The following is a 19,369-nucleotide window of genomic DNA, read 5'->3' on the forward strand; positions in this document are numbered from 1 at the left end:
CAAGGAGGCTCAATAAGGCGCGTTCGCACATAGTTTTCCGACCCCACTAATCCACATTTTTAACTCTCAACCAAATGAGGAATGGATAGAAAAGTTGTTCTATGAACAAGTTGTTGTAGAAGAATAAAAAATTGCGTCCAACTCAAATCACCAAGTAAAATTTAACCAAATACCGCTTTGGAGAGCAGCGGAGATTTGCCATTATTAAGAATAGGTGGAAAGACAAACAATAAAATCAAACAACAGCAACAACAACAAACAATCTAAAAATCGATGTCTATTTGTTGAACAACTCAATAACAAAGTCAAAATAGCGTCAAATAAAACATAAACTAAAAAAAATCATTAATTCATTGTTCATCACTAGAAAAATGTGGAACCAATCCTTAATAAGACTAGGTAAAAAAAGACAAAAAACAACAATAGCGGCTAAATTAAAAATTACGTTCATATTTTTTGAAAACAATTGGTTCCAAATTAATAAAAACCATTAGATATGAACTGCAATCAATAAATACGTTTGTAATACGATCATTTAAAACTACTTTAAATAAGACATTGGGACTTGTCAATATTGATGTTTTTTTTTCATACGACTACAAGGAAAGCAGAAAACACAGGAAAAAACTCAGATAATTTTTGCGAGCAAACGGTGTCGAATCCGTTATGACCAAAATCGTTGCCCTAACAATAAGAAATGATTGATTGCGCATATTTTGTACGCCAAAAAAGTGATGTGACCACTCATTAATGAGACTAACATACAGACACCAAAAGAACAATGTTAAAAACAACGTTCGTTTTTTTCGAAAACAATTATTTTACATGTCATGAAAATCATAAGTTGCAATTTGAACTCAACAGTTATGGCAAGGCCATTGAGACTTTTTGGTCAGAATATGCCCTACGTTTACAAAAAGCAAGTCAAACACAGACAAAAGGTTTAAAATAAATTTCCGTTTATGAAAACCAGTGTCAAAGCAGTTAAAACCATACAGAACTCATTTAAAACTTTAGATATGTTAAATTGTATTTTCAGAAACGTGATATAGGACCTGTTATTAATGAGATTAGATAGCAAATAGACTAAAAACAAAAAAGAACAGCGGTTACAAAATTTAAAAAAAATTTTTTTGAAAACAATTATTTTTAAAGTCTTTAGACCAATCAGCTATAAACTAAATTTATTAAAAACGTTCATATTGTTCCCCCAAATGGAGCTCTTCAGACCTGTTATTATTCAGAAAAGGTCATACCTTAACAAGAATAACGTCAAAAACGGAGAAATTTTAAAAAAATCGAAAAACCAGTGTCGCATCCGTTAAAACATTAATCAATTCGCAGAAAACTTTAAATATGTTCAACCGGACTTTTTTGTTACGCCAATAATGTGACTTGTGATCTGTATTCGTTGAGAAGATGTATTTACCGAAAACAGACAAAAAGAAATGAAGATGCAAAGTCAAGAAATATCTAAACTTTCTGAGAATAATATTTTCCAAAATCATGAAGCTATCAAAATCCTTTCGGCCAAAAGCGTGATCTCTGACCGCTAATTTAAAATACTGCTCAACAAAAAAACAAAAAAAGAAAGAATCAAAGCAAAAAAATACGTTTTTTCAAATTAATTATTTTCAAAGTCAGGAAAATTTATCAGCTGTAAATTAAAATCTTCATATATGGTTGTTTATTCCTTCAAGGAAGCCACTGAGACCTGCCACTAAGAAAAATTTGCCATACGTTCAAAGAAAGAACTTTAAATACTAGCAAAATGGAAAAAGATTTTTTTTTGCGAAAAACCATTTTCGAAGAAGTTAAAACCATAATCATTTCACTGAGAAATAGATATCTGCATATGCGCGTTTTTCGACGGACAAAAATAATAGTTGGCCTGTGATTAACAATAATAGTAAACAAAGAGACAAAAAGAACAGAAAAAAATCCTTTACAGTTTAATAAATTATATTTTAGTCATGAAAATCATCAGCTAACAATTAAAATCAGTAAATAGATTTATATATTCTTCTACAACAAGCCATTGAAACCTCATATTTTTCTGAAATTCCCACTCAACAAGAAAGAGTCAATTAAATAAGCTAAAAAATTTCTGTTTAGTTCTTCCTGAAAAAAAATGTCGAAGCCGCTAAAACTACAATCCATTCCTTAAAAAATCGTTTTTCAATTGTGGTTAATTTTCGAACACCAATAAAATGATAGTTGATCTATTAAACATTTGAATGTATGACAAAACAAGAAAAAATCTGAAAAATGGGCAAATGTTCAACAATCAAAACTTTTTGAGAAACTAGTAGTATCGAAGAAGGGAAACGATCTCTTGAAGCGTAAAGCCGCAATAGAGGTTAAAAAAATTTCATTAAGTAGTTGATGAATTCTCTCTAAGTTTAGACTAAGCTCCAGATTGAACAAAATTAGGAAAAAAATTGTGGCAAATCTCTATAATCCATTGTTTATTTTGAAAACAAATGATCTTAAAAGTCAAACGACAATAAGCGTTCGACTAAAAAATTAGAAACTTTACCTGGCAATTGTTTATGACGCCGATTGGACTCGTCGATAGTGAGCATTGATGTGATATGTTCTGTTCTGTAATGAACATAATAAAGGCAAAATTTCGAACCGAGAGACCTTTCAAAGAAAGCGGAGTCAATTAGCTCTCTTTTGAGGTCAAGCTGATTGTGTCAGCAATTTTTAGGTGTTAACTTCCGGCAAATTTAAGCAAAGTTGACTAAAGAAGCTCATTTCTTACTATTTTTGATGAAAAAAGTCTGATTTTTTGAAATACGTAGCGAAAGTTTTAGCCAAAAAATTAGACGAAAAATTTCATCAACACTATTCTGTCTTTAAAAAAGAAACCAACAGCTCTGTTTAAAGATTATTTTAACATATTGTAACAAATACTGACAAAATTTTAGGCAAAAGTTTTGGAAAATGTGAAGAAAACACGGAAATCCGTCTGTTATTCACAAAATTTAAACCTTGTTATCTCACTGAAAAAAGCGAATATCGAGAAAATCTTTTTATTTCCATATTTTAAGCTTGACGGGCTTTCTAATGATACCCCTCACAGCTCTCTACGATGAAATTATCGATGGGCCGAAATTGATTGAACAAAAGAACCCATTTGAGTATATAGTTCCTCCCCCCACTGAAGTGGCTCGAGCAGAAAGAAATGCGTTTCCGTTTATTTAAGTATGGTAACGCGTATTGTCACATAGCCTGTTTTGTTATTGGGTAAAATTACGCAAACCTATTTAAAACATTGAAACATTAATTTTTGATGATATTTTGTTGTTTTTGCTAAAACGATCTATTGCTTCAATTTTTCTCATCACTTTGTCAGATTGCTTTCATTTTGTTTTTTTTAACCAGGCCATTAATTACCAAAACAAGGCCAAATAATCACAAAAAGCGAAATTTAATTTTTTGGGGATTCAAAGCACCTGCCCTGATGTACGACTGGGGCAATGATGTAAAAATTTCACAAAATAGCAGAGGAGCTCACAAGTTGAGGTTTAACATTTGTATCTTGCGAGATCACAATTTCTTTATTAAAGTTAGTTAGTTTTTACAACTATATGATATGATCAGATCACAAAGACACAATAAAATATGATTTATGGTTCAGATTGGCTTATTTAATAACAGCATAAAAAATCATAATTTCACTATTATAATTGTAACAGTGGCCTAGAAAACAACGGTCGTTGAATTTTCTTGCCTGCTCCATAAACTAGTTTAAGACGATACTGGCATTTTGCTCTCGCGTGTGCACCCCACATTGGTGTATTATTCATTAATTTATAGCTTTTGTGCTCTTTTTATTACTCAACTCTTCAATAATTGCTGATTTCTCATAACATTCGGGTGAAAGTAATGTTTGCACGCTTATCAGGCGCCCAATTTCAAAAATCAAGCATCCGCTTTCTTTTCAATAAATTCGCTATTTACAAACAAAACAACATTGTAAATAAGTATTATCAACACGCGCTATAGCGTTCTGTTACCGCGTGAACCAAAGGTCCACAAAGTTTTCTTAACTGGATAAATTAAAATGTTCAACCTGCGATTTGATTGGTTCAAATTTAATTGGTCAATTCATTATCTTTTTTAATTGACATTGGCGGACGCCATTTCCCCGCATATAATTGTGTTCAATTCCCTTCTTATCTTTCCCACTTTTTATAAGGAGTGCCGCGTGATTGAGTCAGCCTTAGTTACCTGTTCTTTTTGCCCGTTGTCTTTTGTCCCGTTCTTAGAGTGATTTAGTTCATCCGTATACCTTTATGTCCGAAAAGTCTTTGTAGCAACCAAGAAAATCGTAATTTAACTTTTTTCATTACTTCTAACTTTTTAACATTTAGTTGTAGTACAACCAATTTACCAGTTCCATTTATAACCAATTTGCGTGAAAAATAGACCACATGCTATGGATAAGGAAAACCAGCACCCAATAACCTCTCGGTATCCAGAAAATGTCCAGAGTCACGTTTTCCACTCTTCAAGGCCCCAAAGTTCCATTGGCCACAAGCCAGTTTATCACCCGTCAATCTCCTTAGCAGCCCAACCCTACCCCCTTTATACCACTCAGGTTATAACAACGGACCCCCTTATTCATAACCAACATCATCCCGGGTCTAATTTTGGACCTCAAAGTCACCATCAATTTCCGTCCGTAATTTTTCCCGCAGATGTGGTTCCGGGCTATTATGGTCCCCGCGAGGACTTACAACATCCTGGTCACGGAGTTTTAAAACCTATTTCCCAGAATATTCCAGTTTCATCACAGGAGAGAGTTTTAGTACCGCCTCCAATGATATATGGTTCTGAAGGTCAGCACAACAACACGATTCCCTTTGCGATCAAAACAGAAGCCAGTCCGACATCGACCAGCCAGCCCAGATCCAACCAATCGTCGCTGTCTCCGACTGAAAGTTTATGGCTTCCGACAACATCGGGTGAATCGGACTCGCGACCTTGTTCACGTGCTTCCACAGCTACGGGAGGAGGAATTACAAAGCGAAGCTCGAAACAAGTTGTCGAGAAATTGCGACGTGAGAGAATCAATTCGAGCGTTAATGAACTGAAATCGCTATTATTGAAGGACAAAACTGCTTCAAATTTTGCAACAGCTAAGTTGGAAAAAGCGGATGTGTTAGAAATGGCAGTTTCGAGGATTCGCGAACTCGAGCATAGGAATCGCCCAGATTCTTTGATTCTTGACGAAGGTTCAAGATCTTCGACATTGAATGATGCAGTGGAAATGAAAGATTGCGTGACAAGGTATGCAGCTGGATTCGCTCAATGCACTCAAGAAGTTCTGTCTTTCATCGAGATGTGCGATGGTCTTAACTTGGACCCTTCAGTCAAGTTAAATCTCTTCAATCATTTGCAAAGTTGCAACCGTACCTTGGAATCGGCAACCAAGAAAGACACAGGAATTGTCGGTCTTGGGTCGGATTCTGCGTTTTCAGTGTCTCAGAGTCGCCAACAATTTCTGCCAGCTCAGAATGACGTCAAAAGAAGTCCTTTCGCATCTGTCAACATGAGCAATCAGATGTCACCTTTACTGCATCAGCAACAAAGAAGCTCATCAATGTTCGGATCCCAGTTGAAAACACCACCTAGGATTCCCGTATCACCCGCAACCCCAGTTTCTATGAAGACAAACAACCCCACAACACCTCAACATTTCCTCCGTCCGCATCTGTTCCGGCAACCACAATTTACAAAACCCGACTTGTCGCCCTATAACGGAAGCCCAATTCACTCAACGACTTTGTCGAACTTCAAAGACACTTGTCCTGTGGTGTTAGGAACTGTGGCAACGCCTCCAACTCCCAAGCAGTCGATGACAACTTCATTCACACGCCTCGGAACTGTTACGTCATCAAGGAATACAAAATTTGCAATCTGTTGCACGCCGTCACCACCCCCACCGCAGAAGTCAATCAGCAGGAATGAGCGAACTCCCTTAGCGCGATCTAGCCTGGCTAGGAGTTCCAATTTTGCAGAGAGTAACGATGAAGAGGAAGAAGAGGAGGAGGCGGGATTCGAACCCATGTTCACTGCAACCGTTGCCACATCCGCAGAGGACGTTGTCGCTGACGACGAAGTTGGTGGCTCCACGGAGGGCAGTTGCTGGCGACCGTGGTAGATTGAAGATGAACTTAATTTAAATCTTTGCTTCTAAAAGCTTCGTTTTCGTCGGAAAAAACTTCTCATTGACTTTGGATGACAAATTTAAAAGCTATTTATATAACTGTAATTTTTCGCCGTGATGTCTCCGAAAGCTTTTGCTCCTTTTCTTTCCTTTGTTTATGTGAATTCGCAGTTTACTGATAAGTATCACCGTGTGTCTTAAAAAGTTTTGCGAAGATTGCTTCGCAGGACATGTAATCTCGGTCTCTATTTCTGCCAACTGTTCAAAGAATTGTAGACTTCTAATAATGCTGACTTTGTATATTTATGATTTTCAATATGAAATGTTAATTTGTGACTGCAACATATACATGTAAAAACGTTACTACATCAAGGTGCCTTAATCTCTCTTTTTGTAAAGTGGGATCTGTTCTGTTTTACCCTACCTCACACCCTGCTCTCCCCCCGCCCCTAGTGAGCAGTAAGTACATATATTGGTCTATGGTACCGGACTATATAGCAACGCGTATTTGCCACTGAGGGGTTGGTAAAACAAGACGGGTTGAGTGGGGGTGTGATAAAATATACCTGCAAAGTGCTTTCCTAGATCTGTGCTCAACTATGTGCTTCATTTAAACCTCTCTCGCTTTCTCTCAATCGCGGTGCTTTTTGTACTCAATGTTTCGTGCATTCCAGAACCAATAATCGCCAGAAACTTAATAAAAACTGACTCAACTATAACATTTGACATTACTCATAGATGCTATCTAATCAGGATCTATTTCTTTACTCTTATTTTTCTACAATGTGCTGTGAATCGATTATAAAATACTTTTCAAAAAACATTTTTCAAGAAAATGTTTTGAGCAACTAAAAATGTGAAAATATTTCTCACTGAGCCAGCTTGTGTCCTACGATCAGTATTTCTTCTGTTCCCGAAAAAAGGTTTTGTTCCAAACCCAAATGAAATGCGTTGGGAACTTTATGCCAGTACTTCTTCGTTTGTTGTGCCAATTTTGGCCGACCGATATCTTTTGCGGAGAGATAAAAAATTGATATCACTGGAAAGCTCGTCAAAAACTAAAACTTTTTCCTTATAAATATTAGTACCAGATCTAATGCTTATTGCTAATAGTACTAGCTCCTGTTACCTCTCAATAAGAAAAAAGAAAGAGACTACTTGCGGAGTCCAATCAAAATAGCACGTACCCTTGTCATTTTTCTAGTATAACATCCAAAGTTTTTCTGCGTTTGTTTGATTCGAAATCGGTGTCATGGGAATCAAAACCGCTGTTCTCCGGCTATCTGCTAAATTTATTTTAGAAGGACTCATGTAATTGCAATCATGATAATGGTAAAGTGAAGTCCTCCCATCAAAAAGATAAAAAATGCAGATTCAGCAGCTTTTTTAGAGGTTAATATGTTTTTTAAAGGAAAAATTTTCCACTTTTTTCTTGGAAATTGCAGCAATCAATCAAAGTGTTTGTGTCCTTTTGTCCAAATTTCTTTAACTGCAGGCGTTAAAGGTTTCCAAAGGTTTACAAGTCAAAAGTACGTGAAATCGATTTGATGAAAACAGCCAACATTACAAAACAAATTTTGTGTTTGTACTCTCACACTTAATTTGTCGAAAAAGCTTCAAAAAGAGCGGTATTCAAATTTACTAACAAAAATACCAAATGCAATACAGTCGGCCACATTTTTTGAGTCAGAATTATTGTTTCATGTGCTAAATTAATTGAACGAATTTGGGGTTTTGAAAAAATTGGACGGCAGAATCAATCTTAACTGTTTTAGACATTTGTTTTTGTGGATTTGGCTTACAGGTATGTTTCTTTGTAGATATACTGTTTGATCAGAAGTGTAGTAAAATTAACACATGCAGTTGATATTAAAGTGTTTTTGAGATATCATTAATGTGTTTTAATGTTGAAATAGCCTGCTCTTTCTCAATTTTCAATTATTGCATTTTGTTTTTCATTATTTTGCCTATTATTGGATTTAAGCTAGTTTTCTTCATTGATTGTTTGTGCCATGTCGTACAACAATAGTGTTGGAGCTGAGCTTAAGGAATAACAAGCTTGCGTAGTTGGGGAAAATAGAAACAAAACACTTTCTGTTGTCTTAGTCATTTAATAGCTATAGTTATAATTCTAGTTACAGTTTGTCACGTGAGAAAAAAGAGAAAAGGGGGAAATAACAAAAAGCAACACACAGAACTCAACGTAGCAGCCGCAGAAAACGGCTTAAAGTATAACTCAGCAAAAATATTGCAAAAACAAATTGTCTTGAGCAGTAAATAACGTGTTACTGTGTCTTGAACTAGAAATATTCCTGAACAGTAAATTGTTACTGTGTCTTGTATTCAAAATATTATTCTTGAGCTGTAAATTCTGTTACTGTGTCTTGCATCAACGAATTATTGGAGCTGAAATTCAACTGTTACAACCCCAACTTCTGGTATTCTCAACTTGTGAGTAGAAACAGCAAAAGCCAACTTAGGTTTAAATTTAAATATTTTTGCACAAACAGGTCTTAGACATATATCTTTGTCTTCGATTTGTTTTTTCTATTGGATTGAACTGGTATACATAAAGAGATCCCGTATTGTGTGATCTGTAGCAATCCAGTTCAAATTGATAGTTGAAAAAACTAAGATTAGCCAATAATTACGAACATAATAGTTAATGCAACGGTAAGTACAGCAGAACGGATATACAGTTACAAAAGCGAATGGCATAAACTAAGTATCCGGACAGATTTTGTAACCACTAAGAACGAACTGGGCGGTGTAAAACTTTCTTTGTGAAACACAAGAAGAGCAGCCGTTACATTTGGTCCGCCGACCCGGACAGTGGAATAAACTGCTGTCCAACCCCACAGTCGAAGTGACGAAGTCATCGACGAACGAGAACAAAACCCAACGAACATTTCAACAACGCAAAGCCAATTAGGCAAAGTAAATAGGAACGTTGAAAAGCAAAACTCAATTAAAGCAAACAAATAAAGGAGCTGTAGAGATTCAAGCTGCAGTCCCGAAGTGCACAAGAAGTGACTCCGTCACAGAGTCAAAGCGTTTTGGATCGACAGATCAAAAACTTGCGAAACAACTGGTTTGAGAAACAGGAAGAAGGATTTGAGCTCATTGAGAATCGAGATCGACCAAGCAAGCTCAAGACTCTTTATCAGCAGATACTGCAATTGGACGACAGCGTTCAAAAACTCGTGAATAAGAAAGCTGAGACTCTCCGAGACCCAGATATTTCTTTAAAACGCAAACTTGAGACAGAAAAATACTTTCACTATTTGAACTCAGAGTGGTTACTGTATATCCCCGGAGAGACAAACATGTCAAGCCAGCAAAGCCAGTCAACTCTTCATGCCAACGAAGAGCAACCCCCTGCGAATAATGTGCATCAGTTAGAACAAAACGTTGGAATTCCAGAGTTTAGCCAAAACCATGGTAACACAAGCAATGCAACAACGAATACGGTTACACGGACAATCAACCAGGATACAGAAAACGCTTCGGAAACATCTTCAGAGAAACGTCGGGTTGAAGAACGAATGAAGGAATTTGAAATTGAATTTGAAGCAAAGTTGCAAATCGAACGAGCACAATTTGATCGAAAGAGGTTGGATCTAGAAATGCAAATGAAAGAACTAGAGATGCAACATCAGCTTCGGGAAAAAGAGCAAGACCTAGACCGCCAATTGCAAAAAACAGCGTTGGAGAAAGATGACTTCCGTTCTCAATCGACTAAGGCGCGTGACAAGTCACCTTTCAATTGGACCCCAAAAAGGAGAGATGTCTCGGAGTGGGCGAATTCGATGAACGACACGCGAACGCCAATTCGACCAAGAGCTCGCTTTGACGTCAGCCCCGAACGGAATAAGCAGAGGCATTACCCATGGTACCCAAACTCTCGCGAATGCTCAGTAAGTGTTGAAGGGCGGGATATATCGCCAATAGCTGGAAGGTACTACAACACTGGACATTCAAGCAGTAGTTTACCAAAATTGAGGTTGAACAATTTTGACGGAAACCCACTGGAGTGGCCTGAGTGGTCTAGCATGTTCAAAGCAACAGTAGATAAACGCACGATTCCCGACTCAGAAAAAATGAGCCAATTGAAGACTCTGCTAACAGGCAAAGCAAAATCTGCAATCTCGGGAATGGGCTATTCTGGACAGTTTTATAGTGCTGCCTGGAACATTTTAGAAAGAAAATTTGGACGACCGCATGTAATTATAGATGCGCAGCTCGAGAGCCTACGAAAAGCTAATCAAGTGAAACCTCATGATTCAACCAGCCTGATTAATTTTTCTGTTATTGCATCTAACTTCGTGAACGTGCTTAAAGAGTACAAACATATTGGTGACTTGCAGTCAAGTTCGACATTGTACATGGCAGTTGATAAGCTACCACAGGTTCTTAAAGAAAAATGGTGGTTCTACGTCGATGACAAAGACGAGGACTGGCCTGACCTTATCATGTTTGAAAAATGGCTATCACGATTGGCATTCGTGCATGAAGGGTTTTCAGCGTTTAAAGGGGAACGCAAAGAAGACCGACGCAACGCAAATAGAGAAAAACAATTCTCGAAGACATCGAACTTCAGTGCAAGTTCAAACCTGCAAGAAACCAAGCAGACGCAAAGCGATCACTGCCCATTAGCCGATGGCACTCATAAAATTTGGAACTGTCCATCATTCAAAAACATGAGTGTGAATGATCGATACGTGGCATTGAGGAGAGAACGCTAATGTTATGGATGTCTGGGAAAAGGACATGCAATCAAAGATTGCAAAGTCAAATTGTGCGGTATAAACGGATGTACCAAAAAGCACAACAGACTGCTACACTCAGAAAACCGAATGGACGAGGGTAGTCACGCAGTTAACGCAAGCGCAGCAACAATCAACCAGAGTAACCAAGTTACTAGTTTTCTTCAAATAGTTCCGGTATCGGTTCAGAGTGGTGGTAACAGGCTGACTACCTATGCTTTCCTCGATAGTGGGTCAACAGTTTCATTCATCAACCAAAGTGTCAAGAATCAACTACAAGCCAAAGGCACGGACGTTACCTCGAACATAGCTGGCATATATGGGACGCAAGATTTGAGGACAGAGAAGATTCCTATCACAATAAAAGGACTAAATTCAAAGGTGCATTCAATTGAAGCGTTTGCACACCCATCAATCTCGTTGGGAAACACAACATATGATTACAAGTAGATGAAGAACAAATTTAGACACCTGAATGTTCTCACTAACAGAACATTCAACCTGATGGAAGTAGGCATCATACTTGGACAAGATGCCTACGAAATTCAACGTCCATTGGACTATAAGATTGGAACACGATGTGAGCCTTTCGCCGTCTTAACAGAATTAGGATGGGTAGTCAGTGGTCCCATGACAGGCAAGAAAAGTCAAAATGTTTGTCGTTTTGCCTTCACAGAAGATGTGAAAGTGGCAGAAAATATCCAATCATGGTGGGACATAGAAACTTATGCTTCCAAAATAAATGTTGTAAGTCAATCAAAGAAAGAGCAACAAGCTTAGAAGTTTCTAGAGAGCACTACAAAGTTTACAGGCGAGCGGTACGAAGTGGGCATGCTCTGGCATGAACCAGAACCCAGTCTTCCAAACAACTACGGCTCAGCCCTTGGTCAGCTCTTCTCACTGGAACGAAGATTCCAACGAGAACCAAAGTTAAAAGAATTGTATCAACAGTCAATTGATACAGATGTTGAAAAGAGATTTGTGAAGATCCTTGGTAAATCGGAAGTCAAAGGCATTTTCGGAAGAGAATGGTATTTGCCACACCATCCAGTACTAAACCCCAACAAACCGGATAAAGTTCGCCGTGTTTGCAACGCTGCAGCAAAATACAAGAACGTATGCCTAAATGACAAGCTGTTAGCCGGACCCGATCTACTACACGGATTGATTGGAACAATATCCAGATTTCGAGAAGGACCAATTGCCCTAACCGCAGATATTGAATCAATGTTTCTGCAAGTGCAAGTTCCTGAACGGGATAAAAGCTGCTTGAGATTCCTGTGCCGACCAACAATGAACGAACCTGTGCAAATTTACGAGTATCAGCGTCATGTTTTTGGAGCAAAGAGTTCACCAACATGTGCCAACTACGCTCTGAAGCGAGTAGCGATTGATAACGAGGACGAGTTCCCTGTTGCAGCAAAAGCAATCCAAAACAACTTCTACATGGACGATTTCATCAAGTCAGTCAAAACACCTGAAGAAGCAATCAAAGTTTTCAAACAACTGCAACCTCTTCTCTCAAAACATGGATTTGAACTGAAGAAGTGGATCACCAACAGCGACTTGGTAACCAACGCAATCCCAGAGGACTTAAGATCAATCAGCAAAACAAAGCAGGTTGAAGTAGAACCCAGCCAGGAAGGGTCATCGGTGCTTGGGCTTCAGTGGATGATTACCGATGATAGTCTACAGGTTTGTAGAGGTACAAGCAAAGAAGTTGAGACCCCAATCACCCAAAGGAAGATCTTATCTCTAGTTTCTTCAGTGTTCGATCCTCTTGGACTGTTTGCACCATTCAGTGTCCATATGAGACGACTCCTGAAGAGCATCTGGACCAAAAATGGACAACATTGGGACAACTCAGTAGAACCTAACGATGATGAAGAGTTTCTGAAGTGGAAGGCGCAGCTTCCAGAAGTAGCAGAAACCAGCATTGATAGAAGATACTTCAGCACAGCCAAGGACAAATGGGAACTTCATGTGTTTGCCGACGCATCTGAAGATACAATGTGCGCAGTGGTATACCTACGTTCAAAGCCCAAAGAATACTCAGCAGACTTAGAATTTGTAATCGGAAAGTGCAGAAATGCACCGATGCGACACCTTTCCATACCCCGCTTGGAACTACAAGCAGCAAGGATGGCGGTGAGACTTAAAGAGCAGATAGTGAAGGAACACGAATCGAAGATTCACAGTTCTAGCTTTTGGACAGACTCCACTACTGTTCTGCAATGGATTCATAGCTCCCACCGTAAGCAACAGGTGTTTGTTGCAAACAGAGTAGCTGAGATTTTGGATACAACTAATGTTTCACAGTGGAAACATGTGAGTGGTATTAACAATCCAGCTGACATCGGGACACGAGCAATCAATGTTGACGAACTCAAGAGAAATGAATGGCTCACTGGGCCGGCCTGGTTGAAGCAACGAGAGAACGAATGGCCTGAACAGGTGAACTTAACTTTTGCTTCAGACGATCAAAACGACCAAATGGTTTTCTCAGCTAAGGTAGAGGAGAAAAACCCGATGATTCAGTGGGAACGATTCAGCAACTTCAATCGACTAGTAAATACAATGGCATACGTACAGCGTGTATTTAAAAAACACAAACCGGCAACAAAAATACTAAGTGTTGAAGAACGAGAGGATGCACAAGCAAGCATCTTCAGACTACTGCAGCAAGAACAGTTTGTGGAAGAGATGAAATCTCTCAAAGCTGAAAAGAAAGTTCCAAAAAACAGCAAAATCCTCCAGTTTTCACCATTCATAGACCAGCAAGGACTTATTCGTGCCCAAGGCAGAATAGGTAAAAGTCAATTGAGCTTCGAAACGAAGCATCCAATACTGTCACATTGGAAGCACCATGTAGTTGAATTATTCTTGCAAATTGAACATAAGAATAATCATCACAAAGGCACTGAACATGTCAGAAACATAGTTCAGCAGAATTTCTGGATCCTAGGCATACGGAATGCTTTGAGATCGATCAAAAACAAATGCATTAGATGTCGAAAGGGAAGAGCACAAACAATGACTCCAGTGATGGCTGAGTTACCGACAGAAAGGCTTGATGCTTCAACCGCTTTTGCGAATGTTGGCGTAGACTATTTTGGACCATTCACAGTAAAGATTGGTCGAAGAAACGAAAAGCGTTGGTGTTGTCTATTCACATGCATTACTGTACGTGTGGTACATATAGAGATTGCACCAAAACTAGACACTGATTGTTGTCTGAACGCAATTATGCGATTCATTGCACGAAGGGGCAAACCGGTCAAAATGATTAGCGATAACGGGACAAACTTCGTTGGAGCTGAAAAAGAACTGGCAGAGTATATAGCAGCATGGAACAAGATGCGAATTGAAGAATATCTGATTCAACAAGGTATCAGATGGAAGTTCAACCCACCTGCATCACCACACTTTGGAGGAGTGTGGGAAAGGTTGGTTAGGAGTTGCAAGAAGGCAATGTACTCAGTGCTGGGCAATCGATCAGTCACGGAGGACGTTCTGTCAACCACGATGTGTCTTGTTGAACAGACGCTGAATGCTAGACCGCTGACACAAGTCAGTACTGATGCTGCCGATTTAGAAGCTATTACTCCAAACCATTTCCTACTTGGCACCAAGAACCTTTGTTTACCGTATCTATCAGGTGCAGAGCAATTTGTTGATCATAGAAAGCTCTTCCGACAAACACAAGCTTACGCAGACCTCATCTGGGACAGATTCCGTAAAGAATACTTGCCAACGTTGAATAGTCGAAAGAAATAGCAGACCACAACGGACAGAAGTCTTCAGCAGGGTGATCTTGTGTGGTTAGTGGAAGACAGTGACAAACGTGGATATTACGATCTGGGTCGAATAATCGAAACCTTTGAAGGTTCCGACGGATTGATTCGATCAGCGATAATCCGAACGAAAGATGGATACTACAAGAGACCAGTAGTGAAGCTCGCTCCAGTGCTATCAATGGACGAAGATGTTTTCACGAAGGAAAACAGGGCCGGCGATGTTGGAGCTGAGCTTAAGGAATAACAAGCTTGCGCTGTTGAGGAAATTAGAAACAAAACACTTTCTGTTGTCTTAGTCATTTAATAGCTATAGTTATAGTTCTAGTTACAGTTTGTCACGTGAGAAAAAAGAGAAAAGGGGGAAATAACAAAAAGCAACACACAGAACTCAACGTAGCAGCCGCAGAGAACGGCTTAAAGTATAACTCAGCAAAAATATTGCAAAAACAAATTGTCTTGAGCAGTAAATAACGTGTTACTGTGTCTTGAACTAGAAATATTCCTGAACAGTAAATTGTTACTGTGTCTTGTATTCAAAATATTATTCTTGAGCAGTAAATTCTGTTACTGTGTCTTGCATCAACGAATTATTGGAGCTGAAATTCAACTGTTACAACCCCAACTTCTGGTATTCTCAACTTGTGAGTAGAAACAGCAAAAGCCAACTTAGGTTTAAATTTAAATATTTTTGCACAAACAGGTCTTAGACATATATCTTTGTCTTCGATTTGTTTTTTCTATCGGATTGAACTGGTATACATAAAGAGATCCCGTATTGTGTGATCTGTAGCAATCCAGTTCAAATTGATAGTTGAAAAAACTAAGATTAGCCAATAATTACGAACATAATAGTTTATGCAACGGTAAGTACAGCAGAACGGATATACAGTTACAAAAGCGAACTGCATAAACGAAGTATCCGGACAGATTTTGTAACCACTCAGAACGAACTGGGCGGTGTAAAATTTTCTTTCTGAAACACAAGGAGAGCAGCCGTTACAAATAGTGTATTGATTTGATAGAAAAGCGAGGTTTGTAAATTTTGTGCTTTTATTTCTCGAAGCAAATGACCAGTAGAAAATTTTCTTTGAACCTGAAAATGAAAAGCAACAATTAAACATAATTTTAACAGTTCTAGTTGAAGTAAAAAAAGCGATTGGAAAAGTAATAGTTTATTGGCAAGAAGATTATATCAGATCAAAGTGGGAGAGAATGAACATTAGACAAGTGAAACAGGGTTATCATTCGCGGAGCGATAGCTGATTAGAAAATATATATTGAGCTTGAGAATGAGAAGCAAGAATCTAAAATATAAAGTTAGCAGTTGTACTCAAAACGCAAAATGAAGAAAAAAAACATAATAATTGATCTGCAAGGAGTTTGTTTCAATTCATTTCTTGGGAGAACGATCATCAGCCAAGTAAATGAAACAGTAGGAGTAATAATCAACTTACATTAAGGTTAAGAAAAGTGCGTAAAGTTAGATCAAATAAAATTAGTAGAACTTGGGAATTGTTTCTGCACTAAAAATGCAAATATTGAAACAAATTGCGTTTTGCATCAAATTTTCCCTTTCTTAAAGGAAACTTTAAAGTGTACTTGAATATTTGTTATCGTGAACAGCAACACATTATTTTTTCAGCGCTTATATAATATTTGCAATAAGTTTACAGTTTATGAATAGCTATTGGCAATAATAGTTTTATTGGATATAGCAGGGTTTGATGAAATTTAAGTTTCCTTTATTTCCACATATTCGTCATATAAATCAGAAACATAATATTGATCACAACAATTATCAGTTTTCTCTATATGTTCTTCGTAGAAAAATTTATTAAGTTCAATGTCTGTTTTGTTTTGTTTTTGAAATCTATTTTGCCAGTTCATCTTCAGCTGTACGTTTTGAGCCTTTTTGTTGTGTTAAGATTGAGAAGAGACTCAAACAATTGCATATTACTAGGCGGGTTCAAGAGGCTTTTGAGCGTGATCAGGTCGTGGTCCGAGGAGTGTATCAAATTGAAAATTTTTCTTTAGCATGTACAACCGGTTTTAATTGAGTTCATCACTTTAAAACTTTTGCCGAAAAAGGGATTTTGTCGGTGCCGAAAAAGGTGTAAAAGGGATTTTGTCGGTGAGCCACTGCGTTTGCCATATCGTGCATTACTGCATTAGTGTACAAATTTTGGTAGAAAAGTGCTCTTTAATTTTAAGAGACTCGCACTTTGCCAGAGCTAATGCTGATGAAGAAATTTATCATGAGCTTGAGAATGAGAAGCGAGAATCAAAAATAAAGTGAGTAGCTGTACTCAAAGCGCAAAATGTAGAAACGAATAATGATCGATCTGCATGGAGATCGTATCAATTATTGGATTTGGCAATAGACAAGTAAGGGAAACTCTAGGCGTATTAAAGAACAAGTTTCAACGTTAAGGGGAGTGCGGCAAGTGACCTGAAACAAATTTAGTACCACATCAAATTTTACTGCACAAATAATTGTCCAAGTTGATAACATGCATTGGTGTCAGGTATCACGTAGCGTATAAAGATGGTATCAAGTTTGTTGGAATCTTGCTGGTTGAATTATGTAATTTGTTCTTTAAGCTTTCACGTACGATTTTGTGTATGAACTAATCCTAATTTCGGACGCTTTTTGTCCTATTTTTTTTTTACTTTTTTCTCTATTTTTGCTTTGTTTGGTTTTGTTTTTTTTTTTGAAAATCAAAAATCGTGCACCTGTAGAGGTTAAAGTTATGTGGTAACAATAGTTCAATTCATTTTTTACTCAAAGTGTTTGAATATTAATTTTTTTACCTAACTGAAACTTATCGACACTCTAAAGTTTTGACCAAACAATTCAAAATTTGAGTCTTTGATTTTTCTTTCCAGATTTTCTTTAAGCTGAAAAGTTGACTCAACCAATCGGATGAAAGACTATGGCTTTCAATTAAAACATTCAAAATGTTTTTCAACTTCATTTTCACAATTTTTGTTGCTTTTTTCTGCAAATTATGAAGAAGCTTCGCTTAACAATTTTTTATCTCAAATTATCACAAATTGAACCTCTAAAACGATAGATTTATTTGTTCTGCATTGAAGAATCCTTTACAATTTGGTCAACATTTTTTTTCTTGATATCTTCACTTTTTGCAGTGCACTACAATTATTATAATACAACAAAACTGCTGGAATTACCATCAACTGACTTTTTTTGTGAAAAATCCCTTGAGGCTAAGTTCTATTTCTGAATATCGTTTTCTGCTTTCGATATTTAATGTTTTTTCTTTTATTGTTTTCATCTCCTCCGTTTCTTTTTTGTTTCCGCTGACAAGTTTGATTTTTTCTAGCATATAAAACCCTTTCTTGAATTTTTGAAAGCTCAGATAAAAAAATTATAAGTCGATTTCAAAGAGAATGAGAAATGTTTGAATTTTTGCTTGATGGATCCAATTTGTGCAACAAAATTATTTATAATAATCAAATATTTGCTCTTTTATTGTTTTTTGTCCCTCCTTGTTTGGTTGTTTTGTAGTTTTTTGAGAAGTTTCGGCTAATCGACATGTTTTTGGTTTTTTCGGATATTTATTTTTCATTTTTAACTTTTTGTTGCGACCAGTGAAGTCACGCTCACTTCAAACCCGCTTCATTGTTAATTCCTTGATGAAAATTCAACAAAATTATGTCTCCGCTGTCGACGTCATTTATCACTTTTATTTAAGTGAGGGATTTGTTCATTTGCGTGATTGCTTTTTGGTCACAAATAATTTACCTTGCTCTCAAAAATAACTTTTGTCACTCCGAATGTGATCTTACATCAATCGAATCACTTATTATCTGTTTTTTTTTTCAATTAACTGTTATCTTTCTATTATCTGCTACTAATACATTCGCATTAAAAAGTACAAAATTGATAAACAGATTAAACCGTAACTGCAAAACTTGCAGCAAAAATGTGTGAATTAAAATAGAACCAAAATTTTTATTTTTTTTCTTGTATTGGCTACCCTGTCAATGCATTTAGTCTGCAAGTTAGAAGAATTAGAGTTCAAAAATTTTCATTAATTTATTAGTTTCATAAATTTTTTAAATTAAAATTCTATTTATGAGAATGAAACCATTTTTTGATGATTTTTGGTCTAATTGCAAATTTAAACAAAAATCTACAGGAGAATCATTTTAAAGAAGTTTCATCTTTATTTGTTTTCAAAATCTCGGTACTCCAAGTTTATCTAAGTTTTCGCGTTCCAGTTTGTTTATTTTAAGATCAACTTTTTGTGCACAGGCGGTAATTTAATTTATGTGTTAACGATAATTCAAATAATTTTTACTGTAAGAGTTTCAAAGAAATTTTTACTAAGCTCTTACCTTTGGACAAATTTTCCAACGCTCGAATCTTTGGTTTTAGGTCTATCATTCCTCTCTGATGATTATATGATGTATTCAACCGGATGAGTGGCTAAAGCTTTATTAATTTTCTGCTCTGCTTGAGTTTCTCTTTAGCAACAATGAAGATGAAAACTTTAGTTTTTGTTTGCTCTGCCTTGAAAAGTCATAGCATTTTTTTAAGATTTCAAGACTCTTCCTTGCATCTTCTTTTTTTGTTGATTTCAATTTCTTTATATTTCTAC

At 37.0% G+C, this 19,369-nt stretch overlaps 1 protein-coding gene across 1 annotated transcript; it reads left to right on the plus strand.

Annotated features, from left to right (window-relative positions):
- Nucleotides 1-4,003: 4,003 nt before the first annotated feature.
- LOC142342417 (uncharacterized) lies at nt 4,004-6,994 on the plus strand. Its single transcript, XM_075393740.1, has one exon. The coding sequence runs from the start codon at nt 4,448-4,450 to the stop codon at nt 6,173-6,175; it is 1,728 nt and encodes a 575-aa protein (XP_075249855.1). The 5' UTR covers nt 4,004-4,447; the 3' UTR covers nt 6,176-6,994.
- The last annotated feature ends 12,375 nt before the right edge of the window (nt 6,995-19,369 follow it).

This window comes from Convolutriloba macropyga, chromosome 1, assembly GCF_964194025.1.
Source record: "Convolutriloba macropyga chromosome 1, txConMacr16.3, whole genome shotgun sequence".
Classification (NCBI taxonomy): Eukaryota; Metazoa; Xenacoelomorpha; order Acoela; family Convolutidae; genus Convolutriloba; species Convolutriloba macropyga.

Excerpts from the sequence above, each read along its gene's own strand:
- LOC142342417 (XM_075393740.1), top strand. The coding sequence starts at position 4,448 with ATGGATAAGGAAAACCAGCACCCAATAACCTCTCGGTATCCAGAAAAT.